The following is a 24,402-nucleotide window of genomic DNA, read 5'->3' on the forward strand; positions in this document are numbered from 1 at the left end:
GAAAAACCTAAGACATTTTCTCTTCTGAGGGGAAGGGGGTGAAGGGTGCGGGGAGGTAGAACTTATCGCAAGGTGTACGTACGGGAGATAAAAAAATCAAACAATATCTTTGAGTCTGCATCGTCCAGGAAATGCAGCAATGTCTTTGAAAACTTACTCTGAAAATTCTATCAATGGCAATGTCTCTGAAACTATACCCAACGGGTGTAGTTTACAGGTACATCTGGCTTACGTCCAGCCTTTCTTACATGATCTTAAATCTGATCACCTGTTTTTGAGGAGACAAGCAAAGCAGGTGTCTTGCATTTGACGGCGCCACGGGAGCCGAGCACTTGGGGCACATTCCTTGGCCGACATTTGTCGGTCACAAAGCCCAGGTAGCTGGCCGTGTAACGGTTTATATGTTACGGTGTTAACTTCCAGCTGGCTGTATTCTGTGTAGCGCCATCAGTGTTTTCTTACATGTTGTGAATGAAAGTCGATGTACGCACTCACTGCGTTTAGTATGTTTATTATTGATTTATAAACAATAATAATAATGTAAAAAGAAACAGTGGCTCAATACAAACGTGACGAAAGGGTGAGGGAGATTTGAAACGGTCGACAATGGATGCGCAAGGTATTTTTTTGCCCCAAGCCACGTAATGACAAACGGAATTGCTTTCGTCAGGTAGTCGCCCGCTCTCCCAATATATTGTAAGCCCTGACGGCAGATTTTCACACAAAGATAACACTGTAGAGGAAGGGGGCCCTGTGGCGACGAATATTCCTTCAATTGCTTGATTTCTTGCCGGGCGCTGACGTTATGAAAGCGCGAGTCAGCAGCTCATACCCGGATGCTCTGACTGACAGCTCGCTGAGCACGTGCTGGTGGGCGAGTCATGCATGATTACAGCGAAAGTTGTCTCGTGTCTCCTTCCTTCGTGCGTTGTTTTATTTGGCGCCTTTGTTGTAATCTGAGTGAGAAGGACAAATTGCCGCCTGCTCAGCAAGATGACAGGTAAGGCTCGCCTGTCAGAGTAGAAGATTGGCAGCTAGCCGGAAAAGACGGAAGATCTCAAGACTGATGGCGACGCCTTGATGAAGTTCGCGTACCTTCTCGCCGTGATGTCACGCACTGTGGCAGCGTCTGCTCGTGTATAATTGCTTACGGAAAAAAAAAAGTATGATTGAAGCCGAGATCTCAACCTAGCAAGCTCCGAGAACCTTTGCCGAGCTATAATGGTCCAGACAGGATAAACTACTTTGAGATCCGTAACGTAACACCGACGTACCGCCGCCAAGGTGTTGATGCGAAATTCGATATACAGAAAGATTGGCCATGGTTTTCTTGTCTTTACGCTGGAGGATTTGCCACAAGGCGTAAATATTTACAAAAGAAGTTAAATAAAAGCTTCTAGCTCTGCATTTGTGCCATAACTGCAGCAGTGTCTTTGCGAACTTATTCATTTATTTTTTGCTTATTATACCCTCAGGTCCAGAGGCATTACAGAGGGGTGCGGTTAAATTGGTAAAAATAAAAATAAAGGAGCAATAAAGCAACGTATAGTAGAAGTAGTTGCCTATACAATATTAGCTAAAAAATATGCCTAGGCAGGTCATTCACAAATTAACAAATAAAAATGAACAGTTAACGTCGTATACGATATAAGTGGCTGCTTTATACAATGGCATGATCTTGGATTGTAGCGCGAAGTGAACACGGACACAGAAAGGAGCAGAGAGGACGAGCGCTGTGAATGCGCTCGTCCTGTCTGCTCCTTTCTGTGTCCGTGTTGACTTCGCGCTACAATCCAAGATCACGGCACCGTACCAACTCGCCCAACTTTCCATCCTTTTGCTTTATACAATATTAGCTAAAGAATTTTTGAAATGATCGTAGTTTACTATGGAAGCAATGTGCGCAGGAAAGCGATTCCACTCTTGGGATGTGCGTGGCACGTAGAAATGGCCGAAAGAGATGTATTTGTTCTGCCTGGCGGAATACCAATCTTGTCACGATGATATAGCCGAGATGATAAGTAATCAGGAGTAAAAATGAGTTCATCACAAAAGAAGTGGTGGTGAAATATATGGTGAAAAAGGCAGAGGCGAGGAGATCTCGCGACGTTGTGCTATAATGATGGCAGACCGAGATTAGATTTCAAGTTATTTACACTCCCACTTGTGTCATAGTTAGCATGAAGTGGGCGGATGTGTTCTGAACCACATTTAAAGAGTGATTTAATTGTTCGTGACCAGGGTTTCGGACTGCGGCGGTGTATTCGAGTGTCGAGCGAACTGCTGTTATATAAAGCAAGCGTTTAAGTGTTTAAGGCGCTTGTGAAACATTTCCGCGAATGTATCAAAGTATTTGTATTGCGTTGTTAGTTAGCCAGGTAATGTGAGCGGCCCAGGGGAGGTCATTTGTTACGTGAACGCCAAGGTATTTGCAATACGCCACTGCTCCTAAAGGGACGTTATTAAGGTAGTAAGTTTGTAACTCGCGGCTCGCGGCTGGATCCTGTTAGGTGCATGAATTTACATGTGACAATGTTCATTTCCAGGGACCAATTTCTTTCACCAGTTCGCATTTGCATTAAGGTCAATTTGAAGATAATTTCTGCCATCAGGGTGAGATATTTCGCGGGAAATGTTGTTGTCCATCACTCAATGTTCTTAATCTTCAGATATAGGTCTGGGTTCAGTCCAGCCTTTCCGAATTCTTAAGTTCCATCACCCGCGTTCAAAGCCCGTCCAAAGCAGGTGTGAAGCACCACAAGTAATCAAACTTTTCCCTCTGAATGAATGTAAGTAACCTTTTTAAATAATGTTTATCAGTCTAAACTTGTTTTGAGTGGCTATTTAGCATCCCTTTACTACGGTTTCACAGTGTTTTGCATTTAGATAGATGACCTACTTATTAGACTATCACTGGCTTGAAACTCTTACCTCAAGTTAGATGTGAGGACCAGCAAGCGAGTTCTTTAGCCGATACATATCTGTCTACTGTTTCTTGCCATCCAGGGCTCGTATTCATAGAGCTTCTCGTATGATGCGAGATTGACGATTGCAGTAAGGTCATTTGAATATTATCACGCCGATCGTTGTCATGAGCGGTGGGTACGTGCCACCAGAATGCCGGCCAATGAGGGAATTCATCGTGGAATGCGTGACAGGGTTAAATATATACAGAGAAAGGAGGAAAAAAGCGGTGACTCGCCACTAAAACGATATCGGGATAACATATGCTGTTGGGGTCTCTGTGCTGACGCCCGTTATTGCGAATGGGTCGCAAGCCCCAAGGGTAGCGTTGGCCTGGCGGCCTGGGGCACTGGAAGCATCCGAAGGTCCCGGCAAAGCAAGAGTAGACTGGTAACGGAACAACTTGTTTATTCTAACATAGCAAAAGAGCGGCCGGTCAGGTCGACCGAAGTGGAGAGACGGGAGAGCACGTAACTCAACAGTACAAATCGGAGCCTCTCCCCTGGCGTCCGGGGGCAGCTGCTCTTATACTCTCGGCGTCGCGGGCCAGAAGGAAGGTCACGGGATGAGCCCACGCGACGGCGGAGCATGAGCCCACGACGGCGCGCACGGTCGAGCCGAGAGACATGGTGAGCCGAGTGTAGTGACGCATCGCCAACCCGCCGACGGACAGACCTCCTGGCACCTCACTTGGGGAGCTCCGCTCCCCGGCTGCCGCGCTTTGACAAGCGTGGGCACACACACACACACGCACATACGAAGACACGTGGCACTGAAACACGCCTGGACACGCTTGGCGGGGAGGCGTTGCGGCGGCGTCGAACGGGCCAAAATGTCCGCCGCTTTGAACGAAGCCCCGGCGTCCGTTGCATCCGCGCCGGCATTACCGCGCGTTGTAGGCGAAACGTAACAGACCGCCCCGCCGGGGGAAGGAGATCCCGATGGTCAGGGGACTGCATCCGCTGTCCGGAGGGATGTCGCTCGATGATGCTCATAACCGAAGTCGGGCGTCCTTTGGCGTTTCTTGAGCGCAGCGCACAGAGAAGGCCTCGTTCTCACGTTCAGGTGCACACAGGACACTGCAAAGTGACTTCGGGAGAGTTGACATTTTTGTTCTCGTTTCCGGCAAGCGTTAGAACTACGCCGAAAGTCAACCGCTCAGTCAGCAAGCACGGCACAACCCTCACTAAGCCCTGCCAGGCTCTTTCCCCTTTTATACTGCTGCCTAGTTCCTTACAGTAGTTTAGCAGCACTCAGAACGCGTCCACAAATCGGAAAATTGCACTAGAAAGCACATCATCACTTTGAAACACTACACAAAAGCAATAGGTTAAAAATCCTGCCTCAGGAAGAAAAACATCAGTAACAAGCAATTTTGAGGCTGATTCCCACGTTAGGGGCTTCGACTTAAGCCATCGGCGTTACCGTTGAGACTCCCCTTTTTGTCATCATCATCATCATCATCAGCCTAGTTACGCCCACTGCAGGGCAAAGGCCTCTCCCATACTTCTCCAACTACCCCGGTCATGTACTAATTGTGGCCATGTTGTCCCTGCAAACGTCTTAATGTCATCTGCCCACCTAACTCTCTGCCGCCCCCTGCTACGCTTCCCTTCTCTTGGAATCCAGTCCGTAGCTCTTAGTGACCATCGGTTATCTTCCCTCCTCATTACATGTCCGGCCCATGCCCATTTCTTTTTCTTGATTTCAACTAAGATGTCGTTTACCCGCGTTTGTTGCCTCACCCAATCTGCTCTTTTCTTATCCCTTAACGTTACACCCATCATTCTTCTTTCCATAGCTCGTTGCGTCGTTCTCAATTTCAGCAGAACCCTTTTCGTAAGCCTCCAGGTTTCTGCCCCATATGTGAGTACTGGTAACACACAGCTGTTGTACACTTTCCTTTTGAGGGATAGTGGCAACCTACTGTTCATGATTTGAGAATGCCTGCCAAACGCACCCCAACCCATTCTTATTCTTCTGGTTATTTCAGTCTCATGATCCGGATCCGTGGTCACTACCTGCCCTAAGTAGATGTATTCCCTTACCACTTCCAGTGTTTCGCTACCTATCGTAAACTGCTGTTCTCTTCCGAGACTGTTAAACAGTACTTTAGTTTTCTGCAGATTAATTTTCAGACCCACCCTTCTGCTTTGCCTCTCCAGGTCAGTGAGCATGCATTGCAATTGGTCTCCTGAGTTACTAAGCAAGGCAATATCATCAGCGAATCGCAAGTTGCTAAGGTATTCTCCATCGACTTTTATCCCCAATTCTTCCCACTCCAGGCCTCTGAATACCTCCTGTAAACATGCTGTGAATAGCATTGGAGATATCGTATCTCCCTGTCTGACGCCTTTCTTTATAGGGATTTTGTTGCTTTCTTTGTCGAGGACTACGGTGGCTGTGGAGCCGCTATAGATATCTTCCAGTATTTTTACATATGGCTCATCTACACCCTGATTCCGTAATGCCTCCATGACTGCTGAGGTTTCGACTGAATCAAACGCTTTCTCGTAATCAATGAAAGCTATATATAAGGGTTGGTTATATTCTGCACATTTCTCTATCACTTGATTGATAGTGTGAATATGGTCTATTGTTGAGTAGCCTTTACGGAATCCTGCCTGGTCCTTTGGCTGACAGAAGTCTAAGGTGTTCCTGATTCTATTTGCGATTACCTTAGTAAATACTTTGTAGGCAACGGACAGTAAGCTGATCGGTCTATAATTTTTCAAGTCTTTGGCGTCCCCTTTCTTATGGATTAGGATTATGTTAGCGTTCTTCCAAGATTCCGGTACGCTCGAGGTTATGAGGCATTGCGTATACAGGGTGGCCAGTTTCTCTAGAACAATCTGACCACCATCCTTCAACAAATCTGCTGTTATCTGATCCTCCCCAGCTGCCTTCCCCTTTTGCATAGCTCCTAAGGCTTTCTTTACTTCTTCTGGCGTTACCTGTGGGATTTCGAATTCCTCTAGGCTATTCTCTCTTCCACTATCGTCGTGGGTGCCACTGGTACTGTATAAATCTCTATAGAACTCCTCAGCCACTTGAACTATCTCGTCCATATTAGTAACGATATTGCCGGCTTTGTCTCTTAACGCACACATCTGATTCTTGCCTATTCCTAGTTTCTTCTTCACTGTTTTTAGGCTTCCTCCGTTCCTGAGAGCCTGTTCAATTCTATCCATATTATAGTTCCTGATGTCCGCTGTCTTACGCTTGTTGATTAACTTAGAAAGTTCTGCCAGTTCTATTCTAGCTGTAGGATTAGAGGCTTTCATACATTGGCGTTTCTTGATCAGATCTTTCGTCTCCTGCGATAGCTTACTGGTTTCCTGTCTAACGGCGTTACCACCGACTTCTATTGCGCACTCCTTAATGATGCCCATGAGATTGTCGTTCATTGCTTCAACACTAAGGTCCTCTTCCTGAGATAAAGCCGAATACCTGTTCTGTAGTTTGATCCGGAATTCCTCTAGTTTCCCTCTTACCGCTAACTCATTGATTGGCTTCTTGTGTACCAGTTTCTTTCGTTCCCTCCTCAAGTCTAGGCTAATTCGAGTTCTTACCATCCTGTGGTCACTGCAGCGTACCTTGCCGAGCACGTCTACATCTTGAATGATGCCAGGGTTCGCGCAGAGTATGAAGTCGATTTCATTTCTAGTCTCACCATTCGGGCTCCTCCACGTCCACTTTCGGCTAACCCGCTTGCGGAAAAAGGTATTCATTATACGCATATTATTCTGTTCTGCAAACTCTACTAATAATTCTCCTCTGCTATTCCTAGAGCCTATGCCATATTCCCCCACTGACTTGTCTCCAGCCTGCTTCTTGCCTACCCTGGCATTGAAGTCGCCCATCAGTATAGTGTATTTTGTTTTGACTTTACCCATCGCCGATTCTACGTCTTCATAAAAGCTTTCGACTTCCTGGTCATCATGACTAGATGTAGGAGCGTAGACTTGAACAACCTTCATTTTGTACCTCTTATTAAGTTTCACAACAAGACATGCCACCCTCTCGTTAATGCTATAGAATTCCTGTATGTTACCAGCTATTTCCTTATTAATCAGGAATCCGACTCCTAGTTCTCGTCTCTCCGCTAAGCCCCGGTAGCACAGTACATGCCCGCTTTTTAGCACTGTATATGCTTCTTTTGTCCTCCTAACCTCACTGAGCCCTATTATATCCCATTTACTACCCTCTAGTTCCTCCAATAACACTGCTAGACTCGCCTCACTAGATAGCGTTCTAACGTTAAACGTTGCCAGGTTCAGATTCCAATGGCGGCCTGTCCGGAGCCAGGTATTCTTAGCACCCTCTGCAGCGTCACAGATCTGACCGCCGCCGTGGTCAGTTGCTTCGCGGCTGCTGGGGACTGAGGGCCGGGGTTTGATTGTTGTATTCATATAGGAGGTTGTGGCCAAGTACTGCACCAGGGTGGCCAATCCTGCTCTGGTGAGAGAGTGCGTTACCGGTTCTGGTCACCGGGATCAGGCCGCACTCCAGGCCTGTTTGTGCAATTTTCTCAACACACGTTTTTTTTTTTTTTTTGTGTTTTCCGGTGGAGAATAGCGCGGCACCGGGATTTGAATCACGGTCCTCTTGCACTGGAGACGGATACTCTACCGTCCCCGTAGGAGTTAAATTAAAAATTAATTTATGGGGTTTTACGTGACAAAACCACTTTCTGATTATGCACGCCGTAGTGGAGGACTCCGAAAATTTCGACCACCTGGGGTTCTTTAACGTGCACCTAATTCTAAGTACACGGGTGTTTTCGCATTTCGCCCCCATCGAAATGCGGCCGCCGTGGTCGGGGTCCGATCCCGCGACCTCGTGCTCAGCAGTCTAACACCATAACCATAACGCACCTCAAAAGAATATTGTTGCAAAGCGAGGCTCCAGCGCAGGAGGCGGCCATTTTTGGGAGAGATGGTCTGCAGCCATTGGAGAGGGCAGTGATCCGTTTCAATGATAAACCTCGAGCCGGCTAGGTAACATGACAATTTCTGAACGGCCCACACGATACACGCACACTCTTTCTCGGTGGCGCTATACGCCTGCTCACGACTCGTCAGCTTACGACTAGCATACAGGACGGGGTGTTCTACTTCTCCATTTTCCCGTTGGCACAGTACAACGCCCATGCCTCGCTCACTAGCATCACACTGAACAACGAACCCTTTTGTGTAGTCGGGCGATCGTAGCACAGGCTGGCTTGTTAGGGCGCTCTTTAGGGCGCTAAAAGCTCTTTCCTTTGTCTCATCCCAGACGACTGTTTGCGGCTCTGTCTTTCTTAGAGCATCCGTTAGGGGAGCCGCGATATCAGAGTACCTGGGGATGTACCTCTGATAGTAGCCGGTGACCCCTAAGAACGACCGAATATCGATCTTCGTGCGCGGTTGCGGGAAGTCTCGCACAGCGGCCACCTTTATTTCAGAGGAGCGGCGACGACCCCGACCAATCACGTGTCCGAGGTAGACAACCTCGGCCTGTGCTAACTGGCACTTGGGAGCCTTGACTGTCAAGCCCGCATCGCGCAGGCGGGTTAGCACTGCCCGCAAGTGCGCCATATGCTCAGGCCAGGATGCGGAGAATATCGCTACGTCGTCTAGATACGGTAAAGCGAATTCTTGCTGTCCCCGCAACACTTTATCCATGAGGCTTGAAAAGCAGTATGGCGCGTTCTTCAAACCAAAACTCAAAACTTTAGGACGGAATGTCCCCATTGGTGAAATGAACGCCGCATACCTACTAGCCTCTTCTGTAAGTGGAACCTGCCAATAACCCCTGACAAGATCTAGGGTGGAAATAAACTGAGCGCTACTCACTCTCTCAAGGCGCTCCTCGATGTTAGGGATCGGATAAATTTGATCCTTAGTGATGGAATTAAGCCTGCGGTAGTCGACGCAAGGACGAGGTTCCTTGCCCGGTACCTCAACTAAAATCAAAGGGGAGGTATAATCACTCTCACCTGCTTCAATAACACCGAGCTGTAGCATTTTCTTTACCTCAGCCTCCATAATATCGCTCTGGCGGGGTGACACCCGGTACGCCTTGGATCGTACTGGCTCTGGGGAGGTAAGTTCTATGTCATGAGTAAGGACAGAAGTCCTACCAGGCCTCTCAGAGAACAGACCTTGAAACTCTTGTAAGAGCTGGTGTAGTTCGGTTTTCTGCTCAGGCGACAGCGATGCTTTACTTATTAAGTCACTAATGACTTGATCGGTGTCTTTCCTGTTCGTCACTGAGCCTAGTCCCGGAAGCTCGACCGGAAGCTCTTCTAACTTTCCCGCATCGGGAATTTCCTCTCCAGTATCTGGTGCCTTTAACGCTACAGGCTCAATTTTATCCCGTTCGGGCGTGCTCTGAATACCAGCTTGCTGCGCCTCTGACCCTTTTTCATCGTTCAACAACGTCGGCCCCGCAACTACCGCCTTTGCAGCGAGCTCCCGAACCTTCGATCTGGTTAAGGCCTGAACGCTAGCCTCACCAAACAAAAGCCCCTTCTCGCGCAGGAGGTGATCGGACCTGTTCGAAAATAAGTACGGGTACTGGGGGGGCAGCATAGATGACACTGCGGCCTCCGTCTCAAGTGCTCCGAAAGGTCCTTCAATAAGCACTTTTGCTACCGGCAGACACACGCTATGAGCTTCCACTGCTTGCTTGATCCATGCGCACTCGCCCGTGAACATATCGGGTTCTACGTAAGAGGGGTGAACTACATCCATTGTAGCTGCGGAATCGCGAAGCACTCGGCACTCTTTCCCGTTCACGAGGAGGTCTCGCATGTAAGGCTCGAGAAGCTTGATGTTCTCGTCAGTGCTGCATAATGACAAAAACACGACTTTTGGTTTTGTTTCTGGACACTGCGCCGAAAAGTGACCCGGCTTCTGGCACGTATAACAAACGCGCGCTTGCCTCGTCTCGAACCGCTTTCTCATGGGCGTGAACTTCGGCCTCTCAAACTTGGAGCCAAATTCACCCTTTTGACCGTCCTTAGCTCCACGAGCCCGACGCGTCACAAACTCCTCGGCTAGCTCAGCGGCTCGAGCCACCGTACTAACGTCTGGCCTATCCAAGACCCAGTACCGCACGTTCTCAGGTAACCGACTATAAAACTGTTCTAGCCCGAAACACTGCAGAACTTTCTCGTGGTCACCAAACGCTTTCTCTTCTTTGAGCCACTCCTGCATGTTTGACATAAGCCTGTACGCAAACTCTGTATATGACTCACTTTTGCCTTTCTCATTTTCCCGAAACTTCCGACGGAACGCCTCCGCTGACAGCCTGTACTTTTTTAGCAGACTCGATTTCACTTTGTCGAAATCCTCTGCCTCCTCTCTATTCAAGCGAGCGACTACGTCGGCCGCCTCGCCGGGTAGCAAAGTGAGCAAGCGCTGTGGCCACGTTTCCCGAGAGAACCCCTGCTTCTCGCACGTTCGCTCAAAGTTAACCAGGAACAAACCAATGTCCTCTCCAAGCTTAAACGGCCGCATCAGGTCAGTCATTTTGAACAATACTCGTTCTCCTGCACCGTGTGCCTGACTTCCATTACGAGCGCGTTCCATCTCTAACTCGAGACGCTTCATTTCCAAAGCGTGTTGACGGTCGCGCTCTCTTTCTTTCTCTTGTTGCTCTCGTTCTATCTGTTCTTTACGTTCGCGCTCATCTTTCTCTTTCTGTTCTTTAAGTTCACGCTCCTGTCTTTTTGCCGTCTCCCTCTCCTCAATGGTCTCAAGGCATTCCGAGAGCTCGTCATCCTCAGCTTCTAACTCAAGAATAGCCCTTAGCAGTTCTGGTTTTCTGAGTTTGTCTGAGACATCCAGACCCAACTCTCTTGCAAGCTCCAGCTATTTCGGTTTGCGCAACGACTTCAAATCCATGGCTGCTCTGAATGCTGCTTTCTCTACTGCCTACTATTGTCTTGCCGCAAACTAACCCGGCAGCAACGACAACCACAATTACCAGCTCTGTTTCTAACACTAACAAAAGCCTGGCAAAACTCAGAAGAAGAAAGTCCCGCACTCACCAAACCTCGCAGCCAAGAATTCAGCGCAGTCGTTCCGCTGCAGGCAACCCGTCATCACACAGGGCTCGTTGCGCTGCTCCCGGATGGTCGTTGTGCTGCTCAGCATACATTCAACCGCATCTCTTCGCTGCTGGCCTCCGTTGTCGCGATCTCACCGCTGGCAACCAGTTGTTGGGGTCTCTGTGCTGACGCCCGTTATTGCGAATGGGTCGCAAGCCCCAAGGGTAGCGTTGGCCTGGCGGCCTGGGGCACTGGAAGCATCCGAAGGTCCCGGCAAAGCAAGAGTAGACTGGTAACGGAACAACTTGTTTATTCTAACATAGCAAAAGAGCGGCCGGTCAGGTCGACCGAAGTGGAGAGACGGGAGAGCACGTAACTCAACAGTACAAATCGGAGCCTCTCCCCTGGCGTCCGGGGGCAGCTGCTCTTATACTCTCGGCGTCGCGGGCCAGAAGGAAGGTCACGGGATGAGCCCACGCGACGGCGGAGCATGAGCCCACGACGGCGCGCACGGTCGAGCCGAGAGACATGGTGAGCCGAGTGTAGTGACGCATCGCCAACCCGCCGACGGACAGACCTCCTGGCACCTCACTTGGGGAGCTCCGCTCCCCGGCTGCCGCGCTTTGACAAGCGTGGGCACACACACACACACGCACATACGAAGACACGTGGCACTGAAACACGCCTGGACACGCTTGGCGGGGAGGCGTTGCGGCGGCGTCGAACGGGCCAAAATGTCCGCCGCTTTGAACGAAGCCCTGGCGTCCGTTGCATCCGCGCCGGCATTACCGCGCGTTGTAGGCGAAACGTAACAATACACATACATATATCAGCCAAATATTCGCGGCACACGGGCGAAAGAAAGCTGATCATGTCCTTGCAGCTAAATAGCCAAACTTTTTATCCTGTATAGTATGAGTGAAAGAGGGCTTAAAATACCCTTGCTGTAGGCTTCAGCTATTTCCCAGGTTACACTGATCCACCTATTTGTACTCGATGGTCGTCTTCTCTAGATGAGGCAAACAGCCACATGATCTACAGCGAATGGGAATTTGGGTGGAAGCATTGCCCCATAGAGAAATCTCATTTTCTCGAAGCCGCATATTCAGACACCACTCCGTTTGGCCGACGTACTTTTTGTCATATGATAATAGTATGATGTAGGCAGTGCCAGTTGCGCGCATATATTTGTACAAATGATTGACGGAACGTCGAGTTTCTGTGCCTGGCTTGCGGGATAACATTCTATTAACCAGGGAGCACACCTTGCCTACCTTATTTCGGTCAGAAAACAGCACCGTGCGCTGTTTCGCGCAGGTATCGTATGACCGCTCGCTTTTGCTTCTTGTACAACTGTGTTGCATCAGGCTCACAGCGATGGGGACGCTTAACATCAGCAATAATTTTTTTCTGACAGAGAAAAGAACACACAGCTAGGAGCGCCAGCAAGTTCCGGATGAGCAACCTGTGCATGAAAAGCACGCATCATGAGGAAATTCGCTTGCACAAGGGTAGTATCGTTAGAACCGGTTCAGATTTTTGCGCAAGAAGCATCGAATATCACATACAATTCAGATATTACTTTGAACAACAATAATGCGCCCCCGTCCCAACCCATAAAAAGGCTCGCGTGCACAGCACCCCGTACGTGCGCAACAACAACAATAACGTTATCACGATGCCATCAAGTTGTCGTGTGAGCCCTATCCTGACATCTTGAGAAGGATGATGGTCGTCGGTTGTTTTCCCCAAAATAGTGTAAGGTATTCTAAGCTATCTATTTCACAGTGTTATTAATGAGCATGCTCCTACACATGTGAGTACGTATAAGGGTCTAGGAGTTCCAAGGGTCGAAGCACGGGTATTGAGCGTTGACTTTTCATTTTCTTGCATTGGCACGATGTCATGTCCTGTATGTTGTCACCTTGTGTTGTCACGAGGGCTTCTTTGTTTAGAATGGTCCATCGTACAAGGCATCTGAATAGTCAGTCAGGCCTCAGTCTGCAGCGGTCGTAGTTCGACGGTCTTCTCGCCGTTTTCTCCGACACGCCTGGACCGCTTCGAGGATTCCTCTATCCTGTTCACAAAACAGACATTCCGAAGCTTTGTTACTATACATACACGGCAGTGGTCGTCACAACTTGATACTCACCTTCGGTCGTGCACTAGTAATGGTAATATATTTCATTAATTGCCATATGCTTCTTCGCTAACGCGCACTTGCGCCTAACTAGCGGAGGATGCGGACATCGTTCAATGAAGACCGGTCACGCTTGACAATGAAATATTAAAATGCTATCAATGAGTGAACGCCATCTACATTTTGTCGTTCATATGACACCCTATAGGTATACGTATGTCCTTTAAGTAAAAGTAACGCCTTTCTTAGCCGTGAGAGAGGAAAAAAAGAGAAGTTGAAGTGAACCTAAGGAGACTGACACCGATTGGCTTGTCTACGCGAACGAAGGGGAGTGGAGGAGAGAAAGATATGACTGAAGACAGAATACAAACTGTCCGCAGGCGTTGGAGGTGACACACGTTTTCACGGTAGCCGTGAAAAGAGCTTTACAAGCGTGTAGTCAGGCTTATGTTAGGTAGGACTCCCCCACCGTGGCTTCCAAATCAACTTTCATACTAAGCGCACTTCTCTACACGAAAAACAGAAGGCACCAAGCTGCGCACACTTATCGCACGACACTCCTCTCGAGTAAAATAGCTCCTGGAGAAGCTTGCGGAATTTCGTTTGTTTGTGCCTAGCCGGCACGTGACAGCTCGCACCCGTACACCTAACACATGCGCAGTTGGTGAGAGAAAGATCGTACGAGTCGAAGCGCGGCGCGATCACGTATATATTCTCCACATAAAGATTTGGAACACGCTTAAGCTTCACGTGTAAGAGTGGAACGCGATAGCATTCAAAGATCCCTGACTGCTTTTCCCGCTTTCCGGCAACTGCAGCTTATGTAACCGTAATGTTTACCGGGAAATGCTGGCGGCGAATGCAATGCACAAAGGCGAGCTTTGTTGTTCTGTCTTTGATGGTGTGCAAGGAACCGAGGGGGCGACGCGGCTCCCACCAAGAGAGACCTCAAACGGCAGCTGGAAAACGCTGTCACGTTAAGAAGGGTCTGTGTTTGAGTTAGCGAGTAACAGAATTATGTTTCATGCTTTATTCAAATTACAGCCCGACGCTATGATGTCTGTCGGTTGTGTGTAAGTCGTACTTTACGATTTTTCAGACGTATTTTACTTTGAGAAATTTAATTGCTTCAGTAACTTCTGTGAGCTACATGGAGGGCCTGCGTGGTTGGGTATGCGTGGGTCGGAATGATTATTGTCGATACGATGGTCGACATGGGACGCCGGCGCCGGATTTCCTGCGACAGGGGGAACGCTGGTGCGTTAATATCGGTGCTCTGACTGCCTTACAAAAATACGAAACGATGTCTACTAAGGCCAAAGTAGTCAGCCAAGTGGGCGCGCGCTGGCGCGCGTCTTGTAGTTTCAAACCACCATTCCACGAGGGCCGCGGCAAACGCAAGGCGCGTGAACGCGAGCTTTCGCGCGCGGGAAAGCGTACGTGTAGTTTGGCCTTTAGGCTCGTGCGGTAGTACACGTTAGCTTAACTTCGAGCGCTGCTATTTAGACGAGGTTTCGCACCTGTTTAATGAGAAGAATTTTTGGTCATGGCCAAATTTCTCGGCGTCTTCAACCGTCTGGCAGAGCGGGTATCCCTTGGTCTCGGGTAGCCAGGCTGCTGCGATACCTGCAGCCATTGTCACCACGGCGAGGAATAGGAACGGGATCCAGGCACCGTACTTCCCCTGCGTCACGTCGGGTAATAATAATAATAATAATAATAATAATAATAATAATAATAATAATAATAATAATAATAATAATAATAATAATAATAACAACAACAACATGCATGTCGTACACAGCGATATACGCGGCGAGAAACAAACGCGCTCATATGCAATACGGCTTGAGAGAGAGAGAGAGATAGAGAGAGAGAGTGAAAGAAAGAAAGGCGGGGAGGTTAACCAGAACGGAAAATTCGGTTTGCTACTCTACACTGGGGAGGGGGGGGGGGGGGGGCTCAGTCCTGGTTACCACACATGACTCCCATGCATACCTACTGTTCTCTTTTCTGTGCTACGAATTACGAATTCACACAATAAGTTGCCACGTGTGTTGATGCTTTGCTATTAAGGGACTTAGATGGGCTAGTTGGTTGCTAGCTTGACGGAACATGGTTGTAACGGCTCGTTTGGAGCACATGACACAGAAAGAATGCTCACAGGACGGCGACTGTCCTGTGCGCATTCTTTCTGTGTCCTGTCCTCAAAACGCGCCATTATAACCGTGTTCCATGGCTTCATGCTTTGCTCTCAGCTTTATTCCAGCGACATACCAAGGGCAACAACCTTTGCCGAACTTTGAGGTCTTCACTCACCATAAACATTTACTGCACTAAATTATGAAGTGTTTTGAGAGGCGTCAGTGCTGTTGTGAGAAGCTAGTTAGTGTTGGCCTTTACCAGTTTCAATTTAGATGACAGTTTACCCAACTGGTAACCCAGCCGCGGGCAGACAGCGCACTGCGGCTTCGTGCTTATGGCTGTCGCAGTGCGCTGGCATGCCCACTGCTGCGTGGCGTAAGCAGAACGTCGCTTCGAGGGGCGCGGCCTTGCGCTCGCTGCAGCTTCCCAGTTTGTCTCGCGTGCTCTGACAGACGAAACTCGTGGTGGCACAGTTTCGCAAGGTAATCGCATTTTTCCCAGATCCAGAAGTTGATATGGCTTTTACGAAGAGTTCGCTTTAATTTCCCATTTACAACGGGCCCGCTCAAGTTATTACTTTAAAATATAATTAGTAGATTGTTGCTAAATTAGCGACTAATTAACACACATCAGTCGTCACCCCATGGTCGGCACCACCGAAGGCATGTCTCTGAAGTAACTGCCAGTTCATTTCAATACGGCTATTTTTAAATATTACTTAATGTCTTCGTAGAAATACCCGGTATCGTGAAAGGATGTGGTTCTCTTTCTTTTATTTTTCCAATGTAATATTTTACCTTCTTAAGGTTTTGCAATAGCATCGATTTAATATGACAATATGACAATATGACAATAAGCGGCACTTTAAATAGAATGGCCCCCAGTGTTTTGTTGGTAATTATATTTCAGTTGCGTTGGTAACTGCACTTCCGAGGTAGTACTCACTACTAAGTTAGTCCTATTAATGAGCTTCATCAGGTATCTAAGAGTACCAGCTATCATTTTACTACCTTCACTTACTAAGAAGGTAGTTCTTTCTCTGACAAGTAACGTGCTAGTATTTACTTTGTGAACATGACGACCTTCTTTTTTTTAAAGGGTGTTCCAAATACTCGGCGCAGCTGGCGTAGCGCGCGGAGGGCGCGGTATCCGTACGAGGATCGCGTAGTGCGCGACAAGGCGAACCGCACGGATCCACAAACATAGAAACGCAGAGCACGGCGAATAAGCAAGCTGACGACGGCTCCGCGCACTCGTGAGCGTGCATGGTGCGGAGGTCACGTGTACTTGCTCGCGACTATCGCGCTTCGTCAGGGGTCAGAGCGGCACACCGCCCGCATTATCCGCGAGGTCGAAGGCGGCTGTGAATGGCGGTTCATAAGAGTGGCGTAGAATGAAGAGGAATGCCAGAAATTTGTGGTCCTGGTCACTTCTTCTGGCGATATCGCAGCTGCACGCGAAGTATGGAAACTTTTGGGTTTCTGCCTTTTCTTCGACATTTCTTGCAGTCGAAATTTCCCAATATCAAGAGCGAAATAATTTCTAGATGAGAAGTGAAAAAAAAAATATACATATACATTTCGAATGAACCAGTATTTCGAGATATCAGAGGTTGAGCTAATGAGGGTTTACTGTACTGCCTTGTATATCAACAGCGCCAAAGACGGAACTTTGCAAGTTTAAGAATGTTTCCCCGAGCCAAAACGGACCAAATAGAAAAAAAAGACTGAAATTCGCGACATTACAGGGACGTTGCGATGCTGGGGTTCCGACGCAAAATGAAATTTCAAAAAATTACCGTCATTTTTTTTAATGATCACTATATTACCAGAAACTTGAGAAAAAGTAGTTTCGGAAATTTTAAGTTAGATTCTAGAATTTCACGTGCCAAAGCCACGATCTCATTACGAGACGCGGTGTAGTGGGGTACTCCAGAGTAACTTTTGACCACCCGGGGTTCGTTAACGCGCACGCAAATTTAAGTACACGAAGGTTCTCTTTTTTTGCATTTCCCTGCCATCGAATTGCGGAAGTCATGCCCTGGTATCACACCCGCGGCCTCGAACTTAGCAGCACAACGCCACAGAGACCGAGCTAACCGTGGTGCGTGAAATAAAGCTTTGGAAGAGTAACAGTCTAAGCTGATTCTTTCACTTTAGGGGCTTTTTGGCGCACTCACCACGTATACGATGTAAGGCACCGACGCCGTGAAGACCGCGGCCAGGGAAGGGAGCACACCCATTGAGAAGGAACGTAGCGGCGTGGGGAACAGTTCGTCCGACTGTTGGTACATCATCATGTAAGCCGCTGTGGTCGAGAACTTGGCCACGATCGAGGAGACGACGTGGACCGTGCCGGCTGCGTCAGATGCAGTGTAGCCGGGCAAGTTTTGTTATAAAGGAAGCCGATTCGGACGAACGTGGGAGAGGCGTTCATCCTTCAACCTGCATGGCTAATGGCATGGTCGAGTTTAAGAACCGCAGTGTTTTAATACCGGGTGTCTGAGCTTAAGCAGAGTCATAAATTTTTTTTGAAAGAGTGGGTATGCTGTGGCTACGAAACAAACTGTATGCATTAACAACCTACTGGAGACGCCTGTAGTATATATTGTGTCCTTACAAAGGGCATAATCAGCACCGATTATTTACAAATACTTAATTACTAAATTTGCATCCACAGTCGTAGCTCGTAAATCATATTGAAGACACCATATTAAATTGATTGCTTAGCGTAACTACCTGCACGACCTTTTTTTTTCTACATGCTTAAATGAAACCTCGAGGAACGTTTAAGAAGTCGTCGCTGGGCGCTTGCCTGCATGTCCAAGATGGATGGGTGGTTGGAAAAACTTTATTGAGGTCTATTAGGTCGTGCTGGTTTTCAAGCCCGCAGCGGGCCAAGAGGCCTTTTTTTAATGCGAAGATATACAAAAGCTAGTGCGTCATAAACGTTGCAAAGTGAGCTTGCCAGATGTGATCTACAAATAAACTATTTTAATATGACGTGCTGTTGGGCTAGATGGTACAAGTTACTTAAAGTGAAATATACGGACAACATGAGAGAAAGAAAAGGCCGACAGTAGGGCAGGACTGCCTGTACTACTATCGGTTTCTTCTTCCTCCGATGCTGTGCGTCTAATTTCCTTTAATGTTTTGGCGCCATGGAGGTGAAATGAAAAACTAAAGGTTAGTAACTTATTACTACTAATTAATCAATGAATAAGAAGACAGATATAGTCGCGGCTTCTTAAGGAGGTTGCTCAAAAGTCGGTTTCACCCACACGAAAGGCTTCGCTTTTTTGTTATGACTTGCTGTATAATCTGGAACACCGGTATGTAGAATACCCAACAAATAATAAATTTTTTCTTGCAGTCCTTGGCATCAAACCAAGTGCCACGATTCCTTCAGTAGCTCGAATAGAATTTTCACCATGTTGACGCTGTAGCTGAAAATTGGAATTCCAACGTCAGTAGATAAGAGCAGAAGCTTCCCATACAATATCACGGTACACCTGGCCATGCAGATGCTTGATAAAATACGTACTCAACAGAAAGGAGTTCGATTACGCTGTATTATTCGCGAGCAAACTAAACGAAAGATCAAAGACAATGCTATTACTTAGAGAAGCTTTCCTTTGGAGGAAGAAATACGAAAAGATAAAAAAAAATAAAGAAGCGCGCGATTTCACGGAAACTCAGGAAACATATTTAGCGGCTCTCACGTTATATATATATATATATATATATATATATATATATATATATCTCGCGCGACGTATATCTCCTACTTCAGCGGTAAGCCTCCTGAGCTTATTGGAAACTTGACAGACGCTGCAGTGGAAATAATATGAAGACACTCATTTAATTAAAGCGGTGAATCTCAACGCATATGCAGAAGGAAGACAGCACTGAAAATGAGCAATATTTAGACTGTATATTTTCATTTGGGCCACATGCATTTAGTATTCACTTGTTTATTCTGTATCGGCTGTCTACATTATTAAGCACGCACCATTGTCCACAGGCGCCCTTCTGACTTGTGATATCGCATTCATTATAAGGCAGAAAAGGGCGAGAGAGAAATATGAAGACTTTGATGATTTGTGATGACTTCAAGCTGGAGATGTTAGCCCTGCTGGTTTTCTTGCATGCCACTCGAGGCGCTAGGGGATATAAGTATATTGTATACAAAGTGCTGACATTAAAAACACAAACACCACACACCGCACAGACACGAACATGGACACTCAAGCTAATCGAAAAGCTTCGTCAAAGTTATAAGCCACAGAATAAATAAAGTACGCGTATTACAACTGCTGTAGCTTAGTGTAAAGTCTAGTATATGCATAGTATATCTATGTATTACATTCATAGGCCTTGTGCAGCTGCAAAAGAAAGAATAATGGTGAGCCAAACTAGTTGAGGAGCAACGGTTGACTTATGGCCACGTTGGTAAGACATCTTTTCCAATGCGTAGCGCAGAAAGTTTAGACGAGGCGGACGATGTGTCTTTTCTCTTGTCCTGCCTCGTACAATATTTCGGCGCTAAGCACTGGAAAAGTTCGTTTTGGAGTCTATAGATTTATGACTGGCAGGCGAATCCCGTATTGATAACAGTGCGTTGACAGAAAACTTGGCTTTCACGGCCTGATTTCTGCAGCGCGAAGCACTGAAGGGCGGAAAGAAAAGAAAGAGAACGAAGGTTTAGCGAATGAAGAACAAGGAGGAGCGATATCGTTCATCCTATTTTTGTTTGTTTCTAAAGCGCCATTCTGTTCCTAATTTGTATCTTGTGGGCAATATTACTATTTTTATTGGTCAGGCGTCTCATGTCTTGCAGGCGACTTCCTGTTCTACAAGAAAGTAAAATTCCAGCCGAGTGTGACCACTGCTAAAGTCGAGTGCCGAGACGACCTTCTAGCTTTTAAGCTAGTCGAGGCTGCAAGATATGTTTTTCTTTTTTCCGAGCTGACTAGACACACTAGCGGAACGTGTACGTTCTTGAGAGAAATAAAAGAAAGATGGTGCCCAGAGGTTCGCGCTAGTGTGCTTCACGAAAAGTTTGACAGTCGCCATTAACACGTTGAAAGCCATTACGGCGAAGAAAACAACAAGAACCGTCAGCATCTTGCATTTTTTAAAGCTCGTTTCAGTAGAGCATTTCTTTCATGGGGCAAATACTGCCGGGTCGCTTGCTTGGGTGAGATGTTATTAACTGCTTTTTTTGGCTTTGACCACGTGAAACAATGAATGAAAGGAAAATACAATCGCGTTCAAGATACTTAGGTGTAAGCTTGCTGTCGCGACCTGAAATTTTGCACACTGCTTGCGAACAGGGAGGATCGAATCGGCTGCGTTGGCGGCAGAAAGCAAAGCGTCCTGGCGCCGTTGGAGATCGTTGGCGATCGAGAACTTTCTGTTATGCTGAGTAAAGTTAAACAAACGCTATATCTCTGTGGCCATTCCACACGATGGAATAGTAATGTGATTAGGATTCTTGGAATACTTCACGCACTTTCCGATATCTTTCTATGTCTCGAACAACCTTCCCGCCAACTTGGGTGATTGGGTAGTCCATGGTCTAATGGGTAGAGCTTGGGGCTACTGTTTTGAGAGAAGCGGGTGCGAAACCAACCGTTAGAGGAACTTGCGTCACCATGGGTACGTGACAGTGGATATGTGCCGCTCTTCAATGAGCCTCGTTCACGCCAGCATGCGCCACTGGACATGTTCCACTTGGCATGTGTTGGTCTTCAGTGAGCCAATTTGATGCCGACATGGGTCACTGCAGGTGTGTGCCGCTGGGTATGGGCCGCTCTTCAATGAACCTCTTTGACGTCAACTTTGGTCACAGGGTATGGGCCGCTGCGTATGTTCTGCTTTTTTTTTTTATTGACATGATATAAGAGGAGAGGTTGGCACCTTTAGACGGCACTGGCTACTCCTTGTCGCTTGGCATATCGTCTCAAAATTTGTAACAAAATGCAGCGCAAAAGAATGACAAAAAAACAGTCGGTCATCAGTATCAATAAAGTTCTGTACACGAGTCAAGAGACCCGCAGAAAATGAACATGTGCGCAGTTGCATATGTAAACATATGTTCTTCGTATTTTCCGAGAACACAAAGAATTTCAGTTTAACAGAGAAAGTTCAGTGTCACAGACGAGCACACAGACCGTCAGTATAACCATACATAACATACTGCATATATTTTTGACCAACGTACAAGTACAGACTTCCGTCATATGTAAATCTTTTAGCGGACGCTAAGATTTATTATAGATCCAAGATTCTGGTATTTTCTAACAACACTTCTAAAGCTCTCCAATTACAAAAAAAGCTTTAAAATTTCTCCTCTGCTGGTTGGAATTGAACACACGTCACATACACCCCGAAAATCTTGTTTGAATCTCTCTGAAATCGCAGCGGTGGTGAAATGGTCGACGGTTTGAATTCTGGTGCGGCCGGAATCCCACCGGTTTTTTTCTTAGAAGTTTATCACGACCTGGCGCTCGGTTGTGTATATGGGTTCTCATCTCGGAGCAGGGGCCCTGTAGAGATTTGCGAAGGTCTCTGCGCGTCCCTTCTGCCACCGCAGCTTTGGTGAAATAGTCGAGTATTCGCCCCTTGCTGTGGGCAGCAGACATGTGCTGCCGGCGGGTGCCTACCGGTAAAACACGTATACAAGCACGCTTCCGGCCAGGTGCTCAGCAATTTCGGGAGTTACAGACGCTCGGAAGGACACCCACCTATAGGGAAGTCGGTAACATACGTGACCGCCAGACTACTTTTTTGAGAATCGTTTGGTGTTTCGTTTTGTTTTGGTTCTCGCACTGTCAGCATAGCGGTCTGGACGAAACTCTCCCAAGTAATACACCCCCTGGAAAGCCGGACACCGGGCGGGCCTGTTGGCTGCTTGTTTACACAAGAGGGGGGGGGGGGGGGGGGAGATATTTCACCACACGCCTCCTGCAGCCGAGCAGGGGGCCCTACCCACTGGAACATAGTTGTGACCCAGACAAGTGCCACGAGTGGACCTCGCGATTTTGAAAGTGTCCATCTAGTGAAAATGTTCATTTCATTTGTTGCTGAAGTGCTGATTGGCTGAGGGCGCTTGTCTCCTTCTGACGCGTATCGCTAATGGACACTTACTGAATTCCACCTCCCCACCACCCCCCAAAATGACTTTCGTAATCGGCGATCACTGTTGCTCGTCGATCGAGGTGATATTGCATGTAGTTCTGCCCTTTGTTAGAATTCACTAAGGCCACGGGATGTATGAGACAACGTATCGCGATTATAAGCAGTGAAGTTTAGCGGAAACGACGAAACGGATCCACAGCCGAGTTTCTGTCAGCAGGTAGACACTCAATTTGTGTTATTAACCGATGACAAACATGTACAAACGTTTGAAGGAAAGGCTGGCAACATTCTCTGCGAAAGGCACCACACATGTTACATAAAAAAATGGAAAGTGGGCGGCAGCATTATTGGAGGAAAGGAAGAGGAACGAAGGAAATCAGCTATGTGAGGAAATGAATGTCAACAGGAATGCACTACTCCCCACAAGTTACCCTTCCTCCCTCATCTTTCCTTCGTCCCCTCCCTCCCACATGCAATCTTCTTTCCAGCTAAAATGAAGATAAATGCGAAAGTCGCGAAGAGAACGTAAAGATGTGTAGAAAGGCAGGTAGGCTAACCACAGCTAGTTACGGTTCGTAAGGTAGTTGTGGTTACAGTAGTTATCAGAAAGTTATGGCTGTGTAAGGGTAACCTTATAAAGTTACCAGGAGCACAACTGGGTGGTCAGTGTCATTAAACTGTGTATACCTATTCGTCTTTAAAGGACACGTTGAAATTTTGGTAAGACAATGAAGCGGCGTACGAGTCTAGGACACCATTTCCAGGCAGCTGCACTTGGCTTCAGCTGTGGTCGAGAAACCGGTGGCACCGGATGTCAAATTTTACACTGTATCAATGAATGAAGTGGTCGATTGTTCGGTTGCCCTCTGCTGAAGAATACAACAAGGTCCCATTTTACGACAGCCATGCCCTTTTGATCTATTACTTCGTTATGCTCAATTATCTGAGAACAAATCTGTTATTGTTTGGCGAATTGAAAAGTATTTCTCCATTTTCTTCATGTACAGCATGATTTTCGTGAAAGTATAAAAGGAGAACAGCATTCTTAGACTGGTACAGTACGACAAGGAAAGGAAGAAGCAAGCAGAGCCGGCCGGAAGATGGAACAGAGCGCTGTTCGGCGCTTTGTTCTTTCTTCTTCTGGTGGGCTCGGCTTGTTTCTTCCTTTCCTTGTTGCGCTGTACCAGTTTGAGAATGCAATACCACCTCGCCCGATCCTCAGCCTTTGAGGAGAACAACAGCGAAAAGAAATCCCTGTAGTGAATCATACCATATACTTTGTCGTACTTCTTGCCTTGTTCCAAATTTGTGTTGTGCGTTGTGTCGTGCCTTCTCGTATATAAATAAATAAATAAATAAATAAATAAATAAATAAATAAATGGACCAACCAACTCACACGTGGGGGCAATGACGGCCGCCCAGCAGGCGGTGGCCGTGAGAAGCACGAAGAAGACGTTTGTCCAGCGTCGGCCGTAGCGGTTCATACTCCACCAGCCAATCGCGTTGGCCGGAAACTCGACCAGGGCCAGGTAGAGAAAATTGAGGAACTCGTTGCCGCTCAGGTGCGTCACGTTGATGTGCAGGCCGCTGTACGCGCAGCCGTTCGCAGACCTGCGCGACGTGGGACGGAAGACTACACTGAGGATTCTCAACACCGAGACGCTCGGTGGAAGAGTGCGCACCATAGCGATACGAGGAGTAAATACATTAGGCCACTCATCTCGCGTTGTAACGCTTTTCAGTTTGCACAATGCACAGCCATCATTCTAGTTTCCTCTTTTCATTGACCATCAAATTTGTAATTTAGAAGTTGCAAGAAATACCTGGTATGGTCACAGATCCTGATTTGCTTCCTTCGTATTAAGGATATATCCTTATCTTTCCCGTCTATTGTAATGTAGATAGGCTTAGCTGGCATTCACTGCCTCGCGAAACCCATTTTGTATCGGTACAGTGGTAAACAAAATGTGAC

The 24,402-nt window shown here is 47.3% G+C and overlaps 1 protein-coding gene across 5 annotated transcripts in view; it reads right to left on the bottom strand.

Moving 5' to 3' along the window:
• LOC126521417 (organic cation transporter protein-like) overlaps positions 1–24,402 on the bottom strand; it is an 82,439-nt gene that overhangs the window by 38,609 nt on the left and 19,428 nt on the right. Inside the window, exons 7-10 of one of the 5 annotated variants that reach the window (XM_050170108.3) lie at positions 23,827–24,041; positions 17,467–17,645; positions 14,663–14,826; positions 11,646–13,079 (exon numbers count right to left, since the gene is read on the bottom strand). In XM_050170108.3, coding sequence (XP_050026065.1) covers positions 12,992–13,079; positions 14,663–14,826; positions 17,467–17,645; positions 23,827–24,041 — 646 coding nt within the window. In that variant the 3' untranslated portion in view covers positions 11,646–12,991. Of the gene's footprint in view, positions 1–11,645; positions 13,080–14,662; positions 14,827–17,466; positions 17,646–23,826; positions 24,042–24,402 lie in introns of those variants that run through there. The other 4 variants (XM_072288655.1, XM_055066001.1, XM_072288657.1 and 1 more) reach the window with 4 other exon arrangements.

The sequence above is a fragment of the Dermacentor andersoni genome, chromosome 6, assembly GCF_023375885.2.
Source record: "Dermacentor andersoni chromosome 6, qqDerAnde1_hic_scaffold, whole genome shotgun sequence".
Classification (NCBI taxonomy): domain Eukaryota; kingdom Metazoa; phylum Arthropoda; class Arachnida; order Ixodida; family Ixodidae; genus Dermacentor; species Dermacentor andersoni.